The sequence below is a fragment of the Alligator sinensis genome, unplaced genomic scaffold (assembly GCF_000455745.1).
Source record: "Alligator sinensis unplaced genomic scaffold, ASM45574v1 scaffold950_1, whole genome shotgun sequence".
Lineage (NCBI taxonomy): Eukaryota > Metazoa > Chordata > Crocodylia > Alligatoridae > Alligator > Alligator sinensis.
The window spans coordinates 1,253,059-1,270,794 of NW_005842331.1; the positions used below are offsets into that span (position 1 = coordinate 1,253,059).

Consider the following 17,736-nt stretch of genomic DNA (forward strand, 5'->3'; position numbering starts at 1 on the left):
CCCATCTCCCTTGCCAGCAGAAAGGAAGTCCTCCATTTCTATGATCTCTTTCCCCAAATGCATCATAGCTACAACAGTGCTTGGAGTTCTTGATCACATAGCCCCTCCCTCTCTTTGGTACAGAAATATGACAGGACAGTTTCCCTCAATTTCTTTAGGATTTAGGGAGAAAAATAGAAAGGAAGCTTTCGAGTTAAATGATAGACTAGCATGACTTGTCTTCCCTTTTTGTTGAAAGTCCCTCTAAAACCAGAGAACTGTGTTTGGAGTTTACTTAGCCATCAACTTAAATAGGAAAAGATTCATTTAAATCTTTAGCAGAAACTTTCCCTTGCCCATGTATTGCTCAGATATTTGAGTCAAATAGTTAAAAAAATATTAGACAGTTTTAGGCCACCCAATTAAAAATCCCTTCCTCATTCAATTACTTGTTTTATAGCATCGTAAACCAGTCCCTCTAGTTCTCTTATCCCTAGGGGCTAAAAAAAAAAAAAAGTCCTTCAGTTTCTAATATAAGCCAGGCAGCATAAGTATAATGAAAAACTACTTAAGAAAAAGACAAACATGAGTACCAAAGGAAAAAAGGAGCAGAAACATATAAGGTCCATTTTGGGGAGAGAGGCTCTTTTCTAAGCTCACATTTCAAGCTAAGGATTTCCAGCACTGGCCAAAAATCGTATCATTCTGAGTAAGATCCTTGAAGGGTAAACTGCCATTAACAGTGTTTCTGATTCTTTTTCCTAAGGGGAAAAATATGCTATGTTGTAAGAATGGTGAAATATTGCATTGATTATGAGTTTCTGAAAATGAATCTTCTGATGTTCAGGTTACTATGTGACACCTCTGCCCTCTGTTGGTTTGGAATGGCAGATCTCCTCAAGTGCGGGTTTTAAGACCCGTACAGAGGTACCTCTGCACAGTCCTGATAAGCTCTAATACTATTATACCTAAAGGAGAGTCCCCTTCCACTCTCAAGTGAGAAGCAGGATCTGAAATCTGTCATTGCTTATGATCATGCAGACACCTGGGTGACTATGAATTTGTTACAAACCATATGAATATCCTGTACACACTGGAAAAAAAAAAAAAAAAAAAGGCCAGTGTAAGGTCCTATATTAAATCAGCCTGAAAATTTAAAACCTTGATAAATCATCATGGGCATAGACTAATTAGCAGCTCTTTGTACAGAGCTTTGAAAAGTGTGAAGTGCTGAGTATTGTCATTGTTAGATTATAGTATTGCAGCCTGTGCTTGCTAGGGACCAATGTTTGTGAATGAGTGCAGGGTATTTTGTTTTAATCATACAGGAGTGTAGGTTGTAGCTGCATTGGTCTAAGGACATAGGCAGACCAGGTTCTTTGGGTGAGTCTGATATCTTTTATTAGACCAACTTAAATAGTTGGGGAAAAAAAATTTTTTAGCAAGTTTAAAAACCCTTCGTCAGGCTGAGAAAACTTCCGCAGTTGGTGTGTGCTCTTCCTGGATGACATGAATGTTTTATTCATTGTTTTAGTCATAGGCACTCAACTTAAAAACAGACGCCACACCTATGGGTTTAGCACAGGAGGTGATGAATGGGCAATAAATGCAAGTGAGCCTTAGCTTATAACTGGTGTGGCCCAGGAAGGTATTAAGCCCCAGAGGGGAAAAGTAACTAAGAGCCGTCCCTACTGTTAAACTTTATACATTGTCTTAATTGTCATCTCATTACCTAAAGGTTATGAACCTTTCATTGTGGCATCAATTTTTCATTCATTCTGAGCTTCAGCTTTCATTCATTCTGCTTCAGTGGTATCGTAGGCCTGTGCACATGACTTCATTTAGTGGCATCCAACTGTGACATTACTGAAGAAATCAGGCCTGAGAAGAAGGGAAAAATAAACTTCAAATGAGGAACAAAGACGCCGGGGCAGAAAGCAGGGCAGGGTAGCATCTTCAAAAGACTAACTGGTTCAGAGAGGAATACACTTTAATACACAACAGCCTAGCTTGTGGTTCCATGCCCTGCTGTTGGCCTAAAAATCTTTGTTCTTCAGTTAAAGCTTATTTTTTCCCTTCTTCTCAGGCCTGATTTCTTCAGTAATGTTACAGTTTGATGCCACTAAATGAAGTCACACCCACCCACAAGTCTTATGTCACTGAAGTAGAATCCATTAAAAACTGATGACTTCAGACTAACCTGAATAACTACCTCTCTCTACTCATAAAAGACTTTTCAAGTTGATTAATGACTAACACACGAAGACATTTGCTTCAGTAACTTGGGGCAGTACACATGCACTTGTATAAGTGGTAAAATGCATGTCAGCGCTGCAAAAATGGTGGTGGTGCGCTTTTGAACAAAAACACATCAGAGGTGCTTTTGTTCAAAAGCTCACCGCTGCCATTTTCTGTGCGCTGATGCACATTTCACTGCTTATACAACTGCATGCACAGCAGCGCAGCGCATATCAGGTCACATGCAGAACAGGCTCAATTAATAGAGTCTGCTCTGACCTGCCAGATCTCTGGAACATCCCTGCACAAAAATGTATGTGCATAAATGCCCATGGTGTCCAATTGTGACTCTGCCTGCCATTAACCGTCAGTACAGAATGCAGTCTCCTCACCGCTTGGCATCTCAAGCTGCATCTAAGATACAGGTATCTTGCACTCATGACTCCCAGCAGCAAAGGATAAAAGGCAAGAAGGCAGAAAACAATGAGAGGTTTTTATGTAGGTAATGGCAAGGACACAGCTGCCTATTAGCCTAATCCTAAAGCAAAATAGGAATAAAGCTATTGTTTGTGCCTAGCACGGTGTGTGCGAGGTTCTTTTTCCACTTCCTCTAAGTAAACATGTGGTATTATTTAATTAAAGATGTTCTTGTCTTTAAACCCTGGGGCACACTCACAATGTCAACCTGGCTTTTTACTCTTCCAGTTCAGATGCTGTGGGGTTTCGAACTACACTGACTGGTTTGAAGTGTACAATACTACACAGGTGCCAGACTCATGCTGCCTGGAATTCAGTGAGAACTGTGGACTTCATTCCCCAGGGACCTGGTGGAAAGCTGTGAGTAACTTTCTCTGTCAGCATCAAGGGCAATTGCTGAACCCATGTTTTATCTCAACTGACATAGAAATTGGAATGGGAAAGGGGCTGACCATCCGCAGAGTTGTCACAGACATATATGAGTTGTAACTCCAAAAACTTGTCAATAATAAAATGACCTCAGAGTGCAACCAAGGGCCATAAGATCATCTTGTGACGTGATGAAACCAGCATCTCAAACAGTGTTTTCCAGGGGCCTGAGACTTCTTATGCAAGTGAACTGAGCTCTGGAGTTTGGGTGTACCATTCCAGACACATGCCTTACTCTGACATTGGTCTTGTGAACAGGGGCATAAGCTGACTAGGAACAGAATAATGCCTTTCAGTTGAGTGTCACACCTACAGAGGTGTACCAGGACACAGGCAAACCACAGACCTTAATGAGTATGCAGGCCCTGGTGCAGTATCCAATAGGAACAGGTTTGTATAGCATGGATAGTCACTAGGCATAATGACTGCAGTAGCTCCTGCCAGGTTGTATTCTTGACAGGGGCCCTCATTTTAGGCCCATTAAAGGCAACAAGACTTTCTACTGCCTTCAAATGGTGGATCCATGGGGTGCATTGGTGTATTTGTACCCACCCACCTCTGATTCCTGTTCCACCCAGAATTTAAAACCAACTGCCTGGCAGTGGCAGCAGCGTTTGTAGTTGGGCACTGCTAAAGTAGTCAATTGACTTCATGGTTCATTATAATCTACCTGATCCCTTCTCAACTCTTTTTTTTTCCACAGGTCTTAATGACACTCTCTTCTTTTTAATGGTCTTGATATATCACAATCAAGTTATCCTTTGTTCTGCAGTTCAGCTGTTTGTTAGCTGCTCCAGATAATGAAGCTCCTGTTTCACAGATCTGCATATTGTTTTTAACTTGGTCTAAGGAAGATAAACTTGTTTTTGTTTCAATCTTAAATTGACTAATGCAGCCATAGGCCCTTGCATATTAGTAAAGCTTCTAGTTTATATTTAACTGGACAAATATATGTGTTGTTTTATATGTGATGATACACCATCACATATACACCCCAGCATCTGCATCCCCCTTTTCAAAATTTTAGAACAGCTCATGGTGGGCCTTATATCAGGTGCAGCATTTCAGAACCCAGCGCTGACTTTCGGGGAACAGAAAGGAGTGAACACCAGCAATTCCCTTTAATGAAGCTGAAACCTTCATGTAATAACTTCTTCCTGCTCCTTCCTCTACTCTAGACCCCTATTAAACTCTTTCCTGGGAATTTAGCTAGACCCTACCCCACTCCTGAATAAGTCTTGGGACTTTTCTCCTATTGCAGGTAGCTCTTGTGAAGGCCATAGGTAGGGGTAGCAACTGAGGAAGAAAAAGGGAGTTTGGACAGTTTAAGTTGCAGATATAAAACCCATCTTGCAGGTCACTTTCAGTGAACTTTCACAAACATGGCTTTTTCTTTTATTGGAGTCCCATGGGTATACAGGCTAACAGGGCTAAACTCTTTAGTCACAGCAGCAGATATATACTTTTTTCTTTATACATATTGAAAAACCAACAGACTGAACATTTAACAGATGCATCGTCTCTCAGCTGTGGGGCTGGCACAGAGTGAGTGTAACAGTCACTTTGGTGAAAGCATTAAGTAAGGCCTCAGGACTTTCCCTTCTACAAACCAACCATATGTACTAAATCACTCTCTGTGTCATGTAAATAGCCAACCAGCAGGGTTTGTAGAGAGTAGTGGCTGAGGAGGCTCCAGGGAATACAGGAAGCGGGGAGAAGCTCTTGGAGGATGCATTTGCACTGGAGAATTCTGATGGTGTGTAGATGCCTATGCCATGGAGCATTTCCTCTTGTAGCCTCCTTTTGCAGAAAGAGATTGCTTAAAAGTATGTAACTGGATGGCATTTGTGCTCTCGGGTAACTTTAAGTGGAATTTTATGCCTGCTGATTTTTGAAAATGTCACTCAGTGCTCGTATTCCATTTCTAAACCTAGTTGAAATGGTCCTGACTGTCAGGAGCCCACCACCCTCCTCTTCTGGCTGCTGATGACAAATCTTGGAGGGTTGTTTACTAACAGTTTATGGCAGTGAGGTAGAAACAGAATTGTACTTCAAGGTAAACCAGGAGAGAGAGAGATGTGCCCAATCAAGTGTGGGAGGGACTACCATTTTACTTAAGTGTCCTGCATAATTTAGGTCTAACTCAGTGAGTCTCAACCAGGGTGCCACATCTCCCTGGAGTGCTTTGATATCCTTTTAAGGGTGCTGCAGGATGCCACACAATACTAGGGGTGCAAACCCCAATGCATGATTCATCACACAAACCCTGAGATTTCAAAGAGAAATCCAGTGTCACAAGCATTCTGACCTGTTGTGGTCTTGAGTTTTTTTTGTAACAAAAAAATTGCTGTTATTTTTCTGTTGTCCAGAAATGAGTGGAAGTTAAGAGCTAGAATTTTCCAAGGGGAGCCTTGATCTAAACAGGCTGAGAACCATGGGTCTAACTAAGCAGTGTAGCTAAAGGGACCTTTTCTCTACTTAAGAAGAAACCATCTCACCAAAAAGTCTTAACTTTGGGAAAGATTTTAGTGCCAATTTTAAACTATAAATCCCCAAATAAAATTCAACTGTGATATAGTACTTTCCCTGCCACCTTTCTAAAAGCTTAATAGTAACTGAATGTTTGGTCTGTGAAGAAGTGAAGACATTTCATCATGGAGATGCTTAACTGTTTTTCTTATACTACATCAATTCAGTCTTTTCACCTTTTCCCATATTCCCAGGTAAAGAGTAAGATTTTTTTTGTTTAAGTTCCAAAATGTTGATGCTTAGCTTCTAAATGGCAATAAAAGTGCCAGATACCTGCACTTGGTCACTTTATGGACTGGAGTTGCACTTTTACAGAGCAGCACTTTTTTATATGGCCTTCTGAATTGCCCAGCCTTCTCTGTCATTGCAATCAATTCTACACTGCAGAGGCTCCATCCAGGAACACACCATCTTTGTTACGATGCTGAAGTGGCAGTCTAGGCTTTTTAATAGCTTGGTTTGACCTGTCTCGTTCCTATCTGTGTCTTTGTATTCCCAGCGGACTGGAGTCCTACGTTTATAGCTAATGCAATGCTCTCTTTTTCCTAGCCTTGTTACGAAATGGTAAAAGTATGGCTCCAGGAAAACCTGCTCGCTGTGGGGATCTTTGGATTGTGCACAGCTTTGGTTCAGGTACTCTCTGATTTTTATTTCTTTGCCTGGGTAATGCCAGTTAGATTACTAAGGGCAGGAAGAAAACCTGGTGCCTGAACTATTTCTTTCCAGCCTATTTTAATAATTTCCACATTTTACATGAAGCTCTATTAAACCTCTCTAGCTTTTTATTATAACCTAGAAATCAGAATCACATTGTCATAATAAAAGAACTGCATACAGGATGCGTAACAGCTCTGAGTAGTTCACATGCAGTTCCCTTTAGCTAATGCACTAATTGGCATATTTATTTAATTAATACAATATTTACTATTCTTTGTCACTCAGTATAGCTGGTAAAATAGGCAGGTTGGTTTCATCTTCTGTTTCTGTCCTAGCACAATACTAGGTTTAGTTTTTGGGGAGGGAGAGGCTTACACAAGGGAAGGTTCAAACTGAATGCATTTGAATTAAGGCTCTAGTTCCACAAATCCCTATCATGCACTTAATTTCAAATGAAGAGTGTGTGTGTGTGTGTGTATTTGTGGGGGGGACGGGGTTGCAGGATTAGGGCCTGCATTTGTATTTTAAATGTGATATTATTTTTTTATTTTTTTTTTGAGGAGTAGCTATAAGTGAACAGAAATATGATGGCCTGTATTTAAGCCTATACTGTAGCTCAGTGGCGGCTAATCTTTTTGGCAGATGTGCCACAAATTAGCCCTGCATCCTCCCTGAGTGCTACTCTGATCTCTGCCTGATCTGATGCTCTGCTTTCTGCTCCCTACCATATCTGCCACTGTGCTGCTTGTCTCCTCCCCAGTCATCTGCATGTCCAACACAGAGGCTGCCCATACCACTTGTGGCCCCTCTATTGCAGGTTGACCACCCTTGCTGTGGCTCAAGTTATCATGGGAGCTTGTACAAATGTGCCATTTAATAGGACCAATAGTAGCAAAGCTGCAGCAGCATGGGTTTTAGCTTCCAAGTATGTATCCAGGATCCCAAGTAGGCTCACATAGACTGCACTAAAACTCATGATGCCGCAGTGTTAGTGTCCAAGCTAGCTGGATTGAAGATATCTCAGATCTATCTTAAGGAGCTGCGATCACACCCCAATTGCAGCGTAGGCATAGATTTAGTTTCTCCTACATCTCATTCATCGTGTGAACCGAAAGTCTGATTTTTCTAAATTAACCATACAGTTATGGCAGACTAAGCTGGGGTTTTGTATGCCATAAAGTACATCAGCACCAGCCTGAGAGAGGCTAGAATCAGAACTTGGCTCATGGATGGTCTCCTGATGGAGTAGACAAAATAGCTTTTTAAATTTTGTATGAGATCGGTAGTTTATGGTCCCGGTTTGCAGATACCTAATGATTTGCTAGGTTGGAAACCTGTGGTGGGGAGGTGGGGAGCATTTACTTAGTAAACTAAGCAGATATGATCTTAGTGGGAGAAGTTTTTAGAAAGCAGATAAGTACAAGAAATAGCTTGGTAGAGGGTGTTTGAATCTCCCTGTCTAGTCTATTACTACACTTAAGAGGGTGAATGTTGGGTAAAAGAAGTAGCATTTAGGGAGTCTTTAAAATATATATTAGAAATCCTGCGGACCATTACAGCATCCCCCCAAAAGACACTGATCATAGTTAAAGTATTTAAAAGCTCATTTTCTACATTTGATGAATTTTAATGACTCTTTTCCATTAGGAAACAATTTTTAGACCATTTTTGAAAAGTCTATTTGTATTTCTAGTAAATGTTATGAAATTCACAGAAAGCGCTTCAGAACTCAAAAGCTTTTGCCAAGGGGCTGTTTCCAGATGTGCTTTGTGACTGAACCTAATTGATGACGAAATGCTCGATCCATTGAGAGTTGATGGGACTCTCTCCATTTATGTCAGTGGGATTTGGATAAAGCCATAATTACATGAAAGCCTTTTTTTTGTTTAAGGCTAGGACACTTAAAGTGAGAGTCTCATGGAAAGTAACCTTTTAAATATTAAACAAAAGGACATGTTCCATACGCAGAAGAAGAATCTTCTCAGTTGGGACACCCTAGGGCCTTCATCTAGACAAATACACAAATTAATTAAACCTTTGGGATTCTGCCATACAGCCACCCTCCTAAGTGTTCATTTTCTCGGTGTCAGGAAAAGGTCAGTGGTTTCTAATGGTTATTAAGGGGTGCCTCATTCAACAGAAGGCTCTTGGTATTAAAAGACAAACCAAAACCTGTGGTTTTAGTTCATTATAGACGGTAGAGAGATAAAGAGCCATATTACATTTAACCTAAATATTATGCAACTTTGTTCCCATAGAGCAAAAAAACATAAAGTTACCCTGTCTATTGTTCAAGCACCATGAAAAAAAACAATCTTTGTTGTGAATCACCATTTAGGCAGGGTACTATATAGTTTTTAAATGGCCAAATTAATTGTTTTTAAAATACTGTATGAAGAAGTCCTAAACAATAAACATTTACCTAAACAATAACCCACAGCAAATGATTATAGCTCAGTTAGGGAAGAAAAGACGATAGCACTTAGCTCTTTTTTCAAAGTACTTAACAAAGGAAGGTGATTATCACATCCCCATTTTACTGAGGGGTAAATGCAGAAAAAGAGATGAAGTCAGTTATCCAAGGCAACACAGCACATCCCTAGCAGAAGAACTCAGTTCCCCTGACTCCCAGCGCAGAGACATCCAGCTGACCATACAGTGCTTCTCCTGGCAAGCCTCTTGAGTAATCTCAGTGCTTTGCTCAGACCTACAGGGCGTATCTATGTGCATTGTTCATGTGGCCAGCTTTGCACAGGTGGTCCCTAGTGACTGCAGTCTTTTCCCATGATTTGTTCATGAAGCTGCATTGATAACATTACATGAAAAATAATGTGTGATCCTTAAGATTGAGGATAAAAACATTGTCTCAGTACCTATCACTCTGGGAGGCAAATACCGACCTGAAACTGCTGGGAGAGCAGGAGAATGATGCTGTTGTAAAGTAAATTCAATTCTGCTCAAGGGAGCTGCTTTGGCAGCCTCTCTCCTATGCCCTCACTGCTTCTCGTGAATGCTGAGAATGAGGCTTGTGACAAAGTGGACCTGGGAGCAGAACAAGGACAGGAGCCTGTGAGAACTGTAATATGTGATCATGTAATTAAAGACTGTATCATAATGCATGTGTATTGAAGGTGCGGGGGAGAATGAAGGTTGTGGCAATAGTGACGCCCAAGAAGACAGAGTGGGGTGAGTGTGGTGCTGTCCCCACATCACTGACAGCCTGCCTGCTCTCCTTGGGGAAGGGGGACTGGGCAGGCTGTCAGTGACTGGTGGACAGTGGTACCTGCCTCTATGGAGGCAGCAGTGGTCTCTGTCACCACTTCAGTGGCAGCAGGGGATGAGCAGAGCTGTAGATCCCAGAGTGGTCAAGAACAGCCCACTGTCATCCCCCTGTGAGTCACTGAGCATGCTGAGCTCCCAGGCAGCACTGAATAACTGCTTCCTTCCTCCCGTAACTGTGCACACATTACATACGGTACTACAGAAAGGTTCCTAGTTCAGCCAGTGTACGTGTGCGCGTGTGTGTGATTCAATATAACTTCTATCCATGGCCTAAGTCACTTTAATTCTGGCATTTCTGAACTTTTGAGTACCTGATATGTAATATAAATAATGCTGTTCTAAGTTGTTGTTTTTTGCTTTGTACTTCATCATGTTTTGATTTGGGTGTTTTTTTAGATTCTTGGACTGACATTTGCAATGACGATGTATTGTCAGGTGGTCAAGGCAGACACCTACTGTGCATAGAAACCAGTCCCAGTTTTCAGATTCTCCTCTAAAGGACACAGGAGAAAGCTCCTTCATGCTCATTCATCTGATCTTCCCCCTTCTCCCCATGTAATATAAACTGTTAATCCTATTTCTCTGAAGATTTTGTGAATCACCCTAGCTTTATGGAGAGAGGAAGAAAAGAAAGAGTCAGTGTTTGGACTGGCATAGGCAGGAGGAAATATCTTTATCATTCAAGAAAAGAGATGCTCCAGTATTGGGTCCTTTACATGGATTATGGCAAGACTGAAATGGCCACTTAAGAGGAACTGATTTGCAAGCTGATGTAAGAACAGACTGTAAACAGTAATGAGAGCTTGGTGAATCCAGCAAGATTTCCTTCCCAGATATTGCAGTCCAGAATTGAGGAGAATGAAGACTCTCCGGCACGGAAATATTCTTTGGTGTGGGAAGAGAGGGAACAGAGTTGCTAGCATTGAATGGAATTGTCATTTTACTACAGCTTGCCTTTGTATGCAGCTAAATACCCAAGCAACCGGCCTGGCTCCAGAGTGTCTTCAGAAGCCTATGTGACCAGGAGCAGATCTTCTTTCTGCAGAAGCGTGTTTTATTTTAAAGGAGTGTTTTTAATCTTGTGTGCTGTGAAGTCAGGTGTTAATCAATCAGAATCTGTGCTATGAGATCTGGCTGGCAAGGGAAAAGTATTATTGGACATGGTTGCACTTACTAATTCTCACAGGTACATAACAGCTGGTATATGTATAATGTCAATTTAGGCACACGTATCATTGTGGTGGGAGAAAAAATAAGCCAGCATCTAATAGAAGAGGGGAGCTTTCCACCCATTTTACATTCCAAGTGAAATAATGGAGTATTATTTCTTGGAGGAGACACAATCATTTATACCTCTGGGAAACAAGCAATTACATTCAGCTGTATCTTCATCTCAGTAAACAACTTGTGAGTGGGCTTTCTCTGTCACTCTGCTATGTTTTTACTTTTTATCATTCCTGTTTCAAGTTAACCTGCCAGAAAATATCACTCATTTCCGCACTTGAAGATCCATAAAGAGCTGTCAGCTGTTTCTTCAATGAATGTCACCACTTCATTAATTTACTCTGGGATAATATCATCCCATCAGTATGATAGGGATCTCCATGTTGCATGCTGCTCAGTTTGCTTAGCCTTATTGTGACTTCAGGTGCTTCCACACTTACCTGCCTGTTTATAACAGCTAAGGCCATTTTGTCCCCAATTGGAATTGGCATCAGCTCGAGGTCCTAATTTTCAAGCCTCCTTTCCCCAGGGGAGCGTGGTAGAAACATTTGGTCCTTCTGGAATTTGCAAAACTAGAAGCAAAGTTGTAACTCAACTCCTCTTCACAGGAAAGTAAAAAGTCAACAGCTGTCTAATTTCCTTTCATGTTCTTCCCCGTTGTAATAACTGGAGTCAATCGGAGTAGCACCTCTAGAGTGAAATTTCGGTAGGGTGCAAGATAATTTTTTAGCCAGCAAACTTCTAAACACAGACAGTCCCCTGGACCCTGTCAACCTTATGGCACTGTACAGTGCAGTTTGCTAAGGCATCCTTGAGTGACTAACTCCTTAGTGCCGTGCTTCAATTTGGTCTGGGTGACCAGACAGTAGGCATTTGTTTTCAAGGAGTGTTATGCTCTCTGCTGCTTTATGGAAATACCGTGCAGCCCTCATGCTTCTGGCACTTTATCATGATGTGCCTAATATGATCTAAAGGAAGCCTCCACTTCAGTAAAAAAACTCAGACGATGCTGGTAACACTGTCCTGAGCTGGTATAGGATACTGGATTCTCATAGGATACTGGTAACACTGTCCTGAGCTGGTATAGGATACTGGTAACTCATAGGATACTGGATACTCACAGGATACTGGTAACACTGTCCTGAGCTCGGGTAAGTCCTGAGCTGGCAGTATAAATTCTCAGAGCACTCAGGAATCATGAACAGGGTGGATCTAATGGAAAGGAGAACCTGTGCATGAGGAGGAACAAAGAGCTAAATTAGACCTCTTGAATTGAACCAGTCTCTCTCCAGTCCTTCCTGGCTGGAAACCTTTTGCTATCTCCTGCTCACAGGCTGAGGGTAGTGGCAGAATCATGGAACCAGTGCAAAAGCAACTCCATGGTGCTGAGGCCAACTGATGGAGCGAAGGGAGCACTTGCAGTGAATCTGCAGCAAGGGCAAGAGAAGCATGGAAGAGCTTTGGAAAGGGCTGTATGTAGAGAACTAGGTCACTTGCTTTCCTTTCCAGTGAATGAGAAGAATAAAGGACGATGACGCTGTGAAGTCATGTACTGTATGTTGGCTAAGGAGCTCTCTGGTGTCTCATTTGCGCACATCAGCTCATTCTGTCAGATTGCTTGCCAAGGCACCTTCCACAAAGGTATATGGTGGTGTACAGGGTTTTTTTTTTTTTTTTTTTTTAAATAACTGTTTGTTTCTCCCTTTTTCCTGGGGAAAAAAAAGGTAAATTAAGCGGTGATTTTTTTGCCTTGTCTGCACAAAGGCAGTTTTCAGGAGAGCATTTATCGCCACTGGGGGATCCTGCTGAAAGATTAAACAGCTCTTAGGGGCCCACTTTCAGGTTCATAACTAAGAAAAAACCCATTTTAATTCAAGGAAAAGGAAGCCAGTGTGCACCCCATTACATTGCAGGAGGCTGGATGAGGCCTTGAGCTTGCCAGATGGGTAAATGTGTCTCCGTATCCAGATTAATTTTTCCTGAGTAACTGCGATGGCAATTTCTGTGTATCCCTGTTTTGTTTTCAGTGGAGAGGTATGTGATGTCTTGACCATTGAAGTAAATGGCTATTCTTTCCTATCTCAGAAACATGGTCCATAACCCCATATTCTAACTATATCTCTAAGCAAAGCAGAGAGTAATTTAGATGCAGCAGTGCCACAGCCAGCCCTGAAAAAGATCAAGCACCCAATTGCTAGTTTGTTTCTACATTTATTTAAACAGCAGTGGATTTTTTTGAGCGTTTCCCTTTCTGCTCTTCCCCCTGACCCCTGACTTTTTTACACCTGGAGAAACGACTCCAAAATTAGACATACAATTAGCAGGGGTTCTTGCCACAGTTCATTACAACAGTTGTACTCACAGGTGTTCCCGCTGACAGCTCTGGGTTCCCATCTCTGAGGAGCAGAACAACGGAGTGATGAAGACATTAATAAAACATGGATTTTAAAAAGATAAAAGATAGACAAGGCTATTTGTAGAGATCCCTCCCATTAATAATTAATGTGCAGGCAGCAGGCCCGATGGCTCAGCAGAGAAGAGCGCACCGTTTTGTGGCAGAACTGTGTCGGAGGCTACTCTCATCTTCCAACATGATGGTCTCAGAAGTAGTGAGGCCAACCCATCCCCTCCTATGAATTCCCTAATCGTGCTGCCAAACTCTTAAAGAAGATTGCTGCTTTTAGTCAAGCCTATGGAAGGAACCGCCATAAAATAACAGGAGGCTGGGTAACTTCTTTCGATTCTGGTTAATTGTTTGCCACAGTTTGTCATAAACTGTCACTCTGACTATTCATTTCCTCCAAGATAAGGCATCTGGGTATGAGAAATCCTCTTCAAAACCCAAGTGGTTGGAGCAGCTCAAAGCAGTGAAGGTGTTAAAAACCCAGCTGGGTTGCTGTTAATAGCTATTTGTTTGAACAGGCTCTCCCAGCACAGTAACACTGCCAACTTAGGTGCTAGGGTGGATCTGGGTAGCTAGTTCCAAACGTACTGTCTTTGTATTCTGTTATTGACTTTTCCACCAGGCACCAGACAGATGGGACAGCTCTTTCAAGCACTACTAACACAATCCCATTGTGACCCACTGCCCCATGTTGCAGACAGCAATGCAATTAAGAACCTCAGATTTTTTTAAAATCCTACATAAGTGAGCTTATTTGATGATAGGTCTCTAACATAAAACAACACAGCTGGTAAAAGACATATCTTTTTAAGTCAAGTAACTTTAGACTGAATAGGTCCAGAATAATCACCTGTAATACAGTATAGTAGACTGTAATATATGTATCCAGAGCAGCACAGAAGAAATCATTCCAGTGTCTCTTCGGAGTTTTATAACATTTTCTACGACATTGTTTCAAATCACTCACATTTCCTTTTATTTACATAGAGATGAAGGCTTATTACAATTAAAGACAGGACCAATGCAACCAAATTCAGAAAAGATGTCCCTAAGTCAAGACCACAAGGCCAAGTGTGGTTCCGCTGACATCATTGAAACCAGAATTTGGTTTTAAGTTTCACTTTGGTATACTTTTGGCTTTGTTTTCTTCATAACAGTCTATTAACACATAACAGTATGTGTTTTATTTCTGGTACAGCAGCTGTCAGTAGCGGCCATGTTTTATTGCCTGTACAAAGACTGCTTAACTTTACATCTTATAGCACAGAATCAATAACATTCACTTCAGTTTCAGCTCCATGCATGTTATTACCCGCTTGCTTCCCCGTTCCAGAAAAAAACCCCTGATCATGATTTTTCTTGAATCCAGCAATATAATTATCATTTGGATCTATCATGGATAATGTACAATAAGGACAAGACTGAATTTCACAGAAGTTGTATGAAAATATATTATCTAGTGTCTGTAATATGGTTGCTACATAAAAGACTCTCAAAAATGAATTAAAGATTGTACAAATGCATTTCACTGGTTTGTGACCCCCAGCCCTATCCCTCCTATGTTGCTAAATAAAGACCAGGCTTCTAGCTAGACAGAAGGAAGGTCCCAGAGTGGAAACAGTTGAAAGCCTTTGGCCAACCTAATAGCTTCCTATCTGTGCTGTGAATGTGGCACCATGAGTAGGCAATGGAGAAAAAAATCGCTGTAGTGTTGTTCTTTAAACTAGTTTAACTCTTATCTTTAATCCAAGAGGATTCACAGTAGATTTGATTGATCTTTATACAGACTATATTGGACTATTCATAGTAACAATGTGAGTCAAATCTTGCCACAAGAAATTTTATTCAGAGTTCAATTGTGAATTCAGTCTGACTGACATCTGTACCGTATCATATTGGACAGTTCTCCCTGGTTACTTGGTTTTACATTGCAGCAAGAAGATTGATATGATCTTGTGAACCCTATGGAGAACGGCACTTAAAATATACATTTATTTTTTAAAAGTTATTAAATATTCTTTAAGATTTACAACTGAATGTCTTTTGTATTCTTTATAATGTACACGCATATACTGTATTGTTAAGTGTGTGTATACATATCAAGAGATGTGTACGTATACAACAAATGTGTGCACATACACAGACTCACTCACACATTAGGGCTGTGTGAAGCTTTGGTTGCTGATTCGATTTGGAGGAGATTCGGCCTGATTCGGTGGCCGAATCCCTGGATGTGAATTGAATCGGGAGACCCTTTAATCTCTCTGAATCGAATTGGACCCTCTGAATCAATTCAGAGAGATTTGGAAAGATTCAATGATTTGGACATAGACACAACTTTAAATGTTTTTTCTACATACCTTTAGGTACCAGGCAGCTCGTGAACATTGCAATGCTGGGGCGCATGGAGTGTCCCACAGGAGTGCGGGGGGGTCCCCAGCACACTTGGCAGCAGACCTAGAAGTGGACCAGAAGCACCCAGGTGAAAGCACCCAGAAGTGACCCCCCCTGGCTCAGCGACTGGTGCCTCCTGGGTCTGGGGTGGGTACCCGGGGTCCTCCTGCGGCCGATCGCTGAGCTGGGGAGAGTGTGGGGGCCCCCCCATGTACTCGGTGGCAGACCTGGAAGTGGAAGAGAAGTACTTCCGGTTCACTTCCAGGTTTGCTCCTGAGCACATGGGGGGGGCGCACTCCTGTGGGATGCTCCATTCACCCCACCATCACAGCATTCACAAGCCGCGCCTGGTTTCTCGAGGTATGTAGAAAAAACATTTAAAACTGTGTCTGTGGCTGAATCGCTGATTCTCAGAATCAGCATCGAATCTTGGGACAGTGATCCGAATCAACTAATTGACTCACTGTACCCAATTCAGGCCAAATTCAAATCTGAATCAAATATGGCCCTTCTTGCACACCCCTGTTACAGACGTGCACGTACACACACACACACACACACACATTATGCAATAAAAACTGCATGGCATTCTTCACTTCTGTCATTTCCCAGACGCTACCTTGAATTTTAATCTATACTTCTCCATTCGCAGGTAAATGCATAGTGTTTTTCCTTGCTTAAGGGACCTGAGATGTAATATTATAGATTTTAATATTCCTTAAAAAAAATTACCTCAATTTCTTGCTGATAGAGCAAAAAGAAAAAAATATACACTGATATGAATCTTTTATTGTCTTTTTATTCTGCCTGATTTAAGTTTAGTAGGACTTGAATACATGATTGTTAATTTTGTAAACAAAAGGAAAAATAGTAGCTTGGATTCAAGGAATAAAGAGAAGACACAGATAAACCTTGTGCATTTGTTTGTTAAACTAGAACATAGGAATTGTTCCAGCAAGTCAAAAATTGAAGTTCATATATTCAGGTCTCCTGCCTGAGGTCCTGTAGTGAAGCTCATTCCACCCTATTAGCTACTTCTGTATAGGGACACTTTTGCTGGTATAACTTTATCTAATCTAGGGGTTCCTGTTGCACAGCTACATCACTTAGGGATCTCACCTCTTCATATGCTGACAAGTATGTAGTGCAGGCAGGCTTGGCCTGGGAGCAAACTAAATGTTTCAGAAGACGTTGTGAGAAACCTTCTATTGGACAATGCTGTCCTCATTTGAAAGGTTCAATGGCTGGTTTATGCCCAGACATGGGAAAGTTTATATCCTCCAGAAATTTTCTTTACCCTACCAGGTATTCCACTGGAGAGTATTTAGCTATGACAAATTCTAGTATTTTTTTTGGAATTTAACAAAGCTGTTGACATCAGTCAGTGCTGTCTCATAATTCTCATTATGCATTATTATAAACTTGTTGCCTTTTCATGCCACTTGGTTCTAGGCTTTGGAAACCCCCATCTCATAGGCACCTTACAGTCCCCTCACATTTAAAGCCTAATCTGTTGTTCCTGGCTATTACTGAGGTAATAGAGCAACCTATTGATTTGGGGAATTGTCTCGTGTTTCAAAATCCCTATTATGTCAAGTATCTCCTCCCCCACCAGCTATTCCAGTTCACTGATTTTTGCTATGAAACTTTAAGTTAGCATAGGTGGTTCTGATTTAATCAGCTCTGTATGCATTTTTTCTTGCCATCCTACTACTTTTTTTAAATGTGCCGGTTACTGCAACCTTCACCCCTCTACAGCGCTCATCCAATCCTGGCCCAGTCCTTTCCTAGCAGATCTATTTACCTTTGCTGCCAGTGCCTCTGCTAGGGGTCACCTTGTCTGACCCTATATTAACTTGGGCTCAGGGTCTTTAAATCAACTAAAATATGTCAAGTTTCCTTGAAAAGGATTCTACACATTCAACTCCTGGAACCCAAGCTATTACTGATGCTTATTGCTGGAAGCCTACATCCAATTGGCTGTTAAAAGTAAACATGACATTAGAGATGTTATCACAGTTCCTAATAGCTATTTCTCACCATGGAGACGCCTACATGCACTGACTCTCCTGACAGTCTTTTCCCAGAGGCGGTCTGAGGTGGCAGTAGAGTGACTAGGTAAG

General features: G+C 41.5%; 1 protein-coding gene across 1 annotated transcript in view; it reads left to right on the forward strand.

Moving 5' to 3' along the window:
- TSPAN4 (tetraspanin 4) overlaps window positions 1-14,095 on the forward strand; it is an 857,269-nt gene extending 843,174 nt beyond the window's left edge. Inside the window, 3 exon segments of the mRNA XM_006039403.3 lie at window positions 2,923-3,054; window positions 6,202-6,285; window positions 9,988-14,095. Coding sequence (XP_006039465.2) covers window positions 2,923-3,054; window positions 6,202-6,285; window positions 9,988-10,056 — 285 coding nt within the window. The 3' untranslated portion in view covers window positions 10,057-14,095.
- The last annotated feature ends 3,641 nt before the right edge of the window (window positions 14,096-17,736 follow it).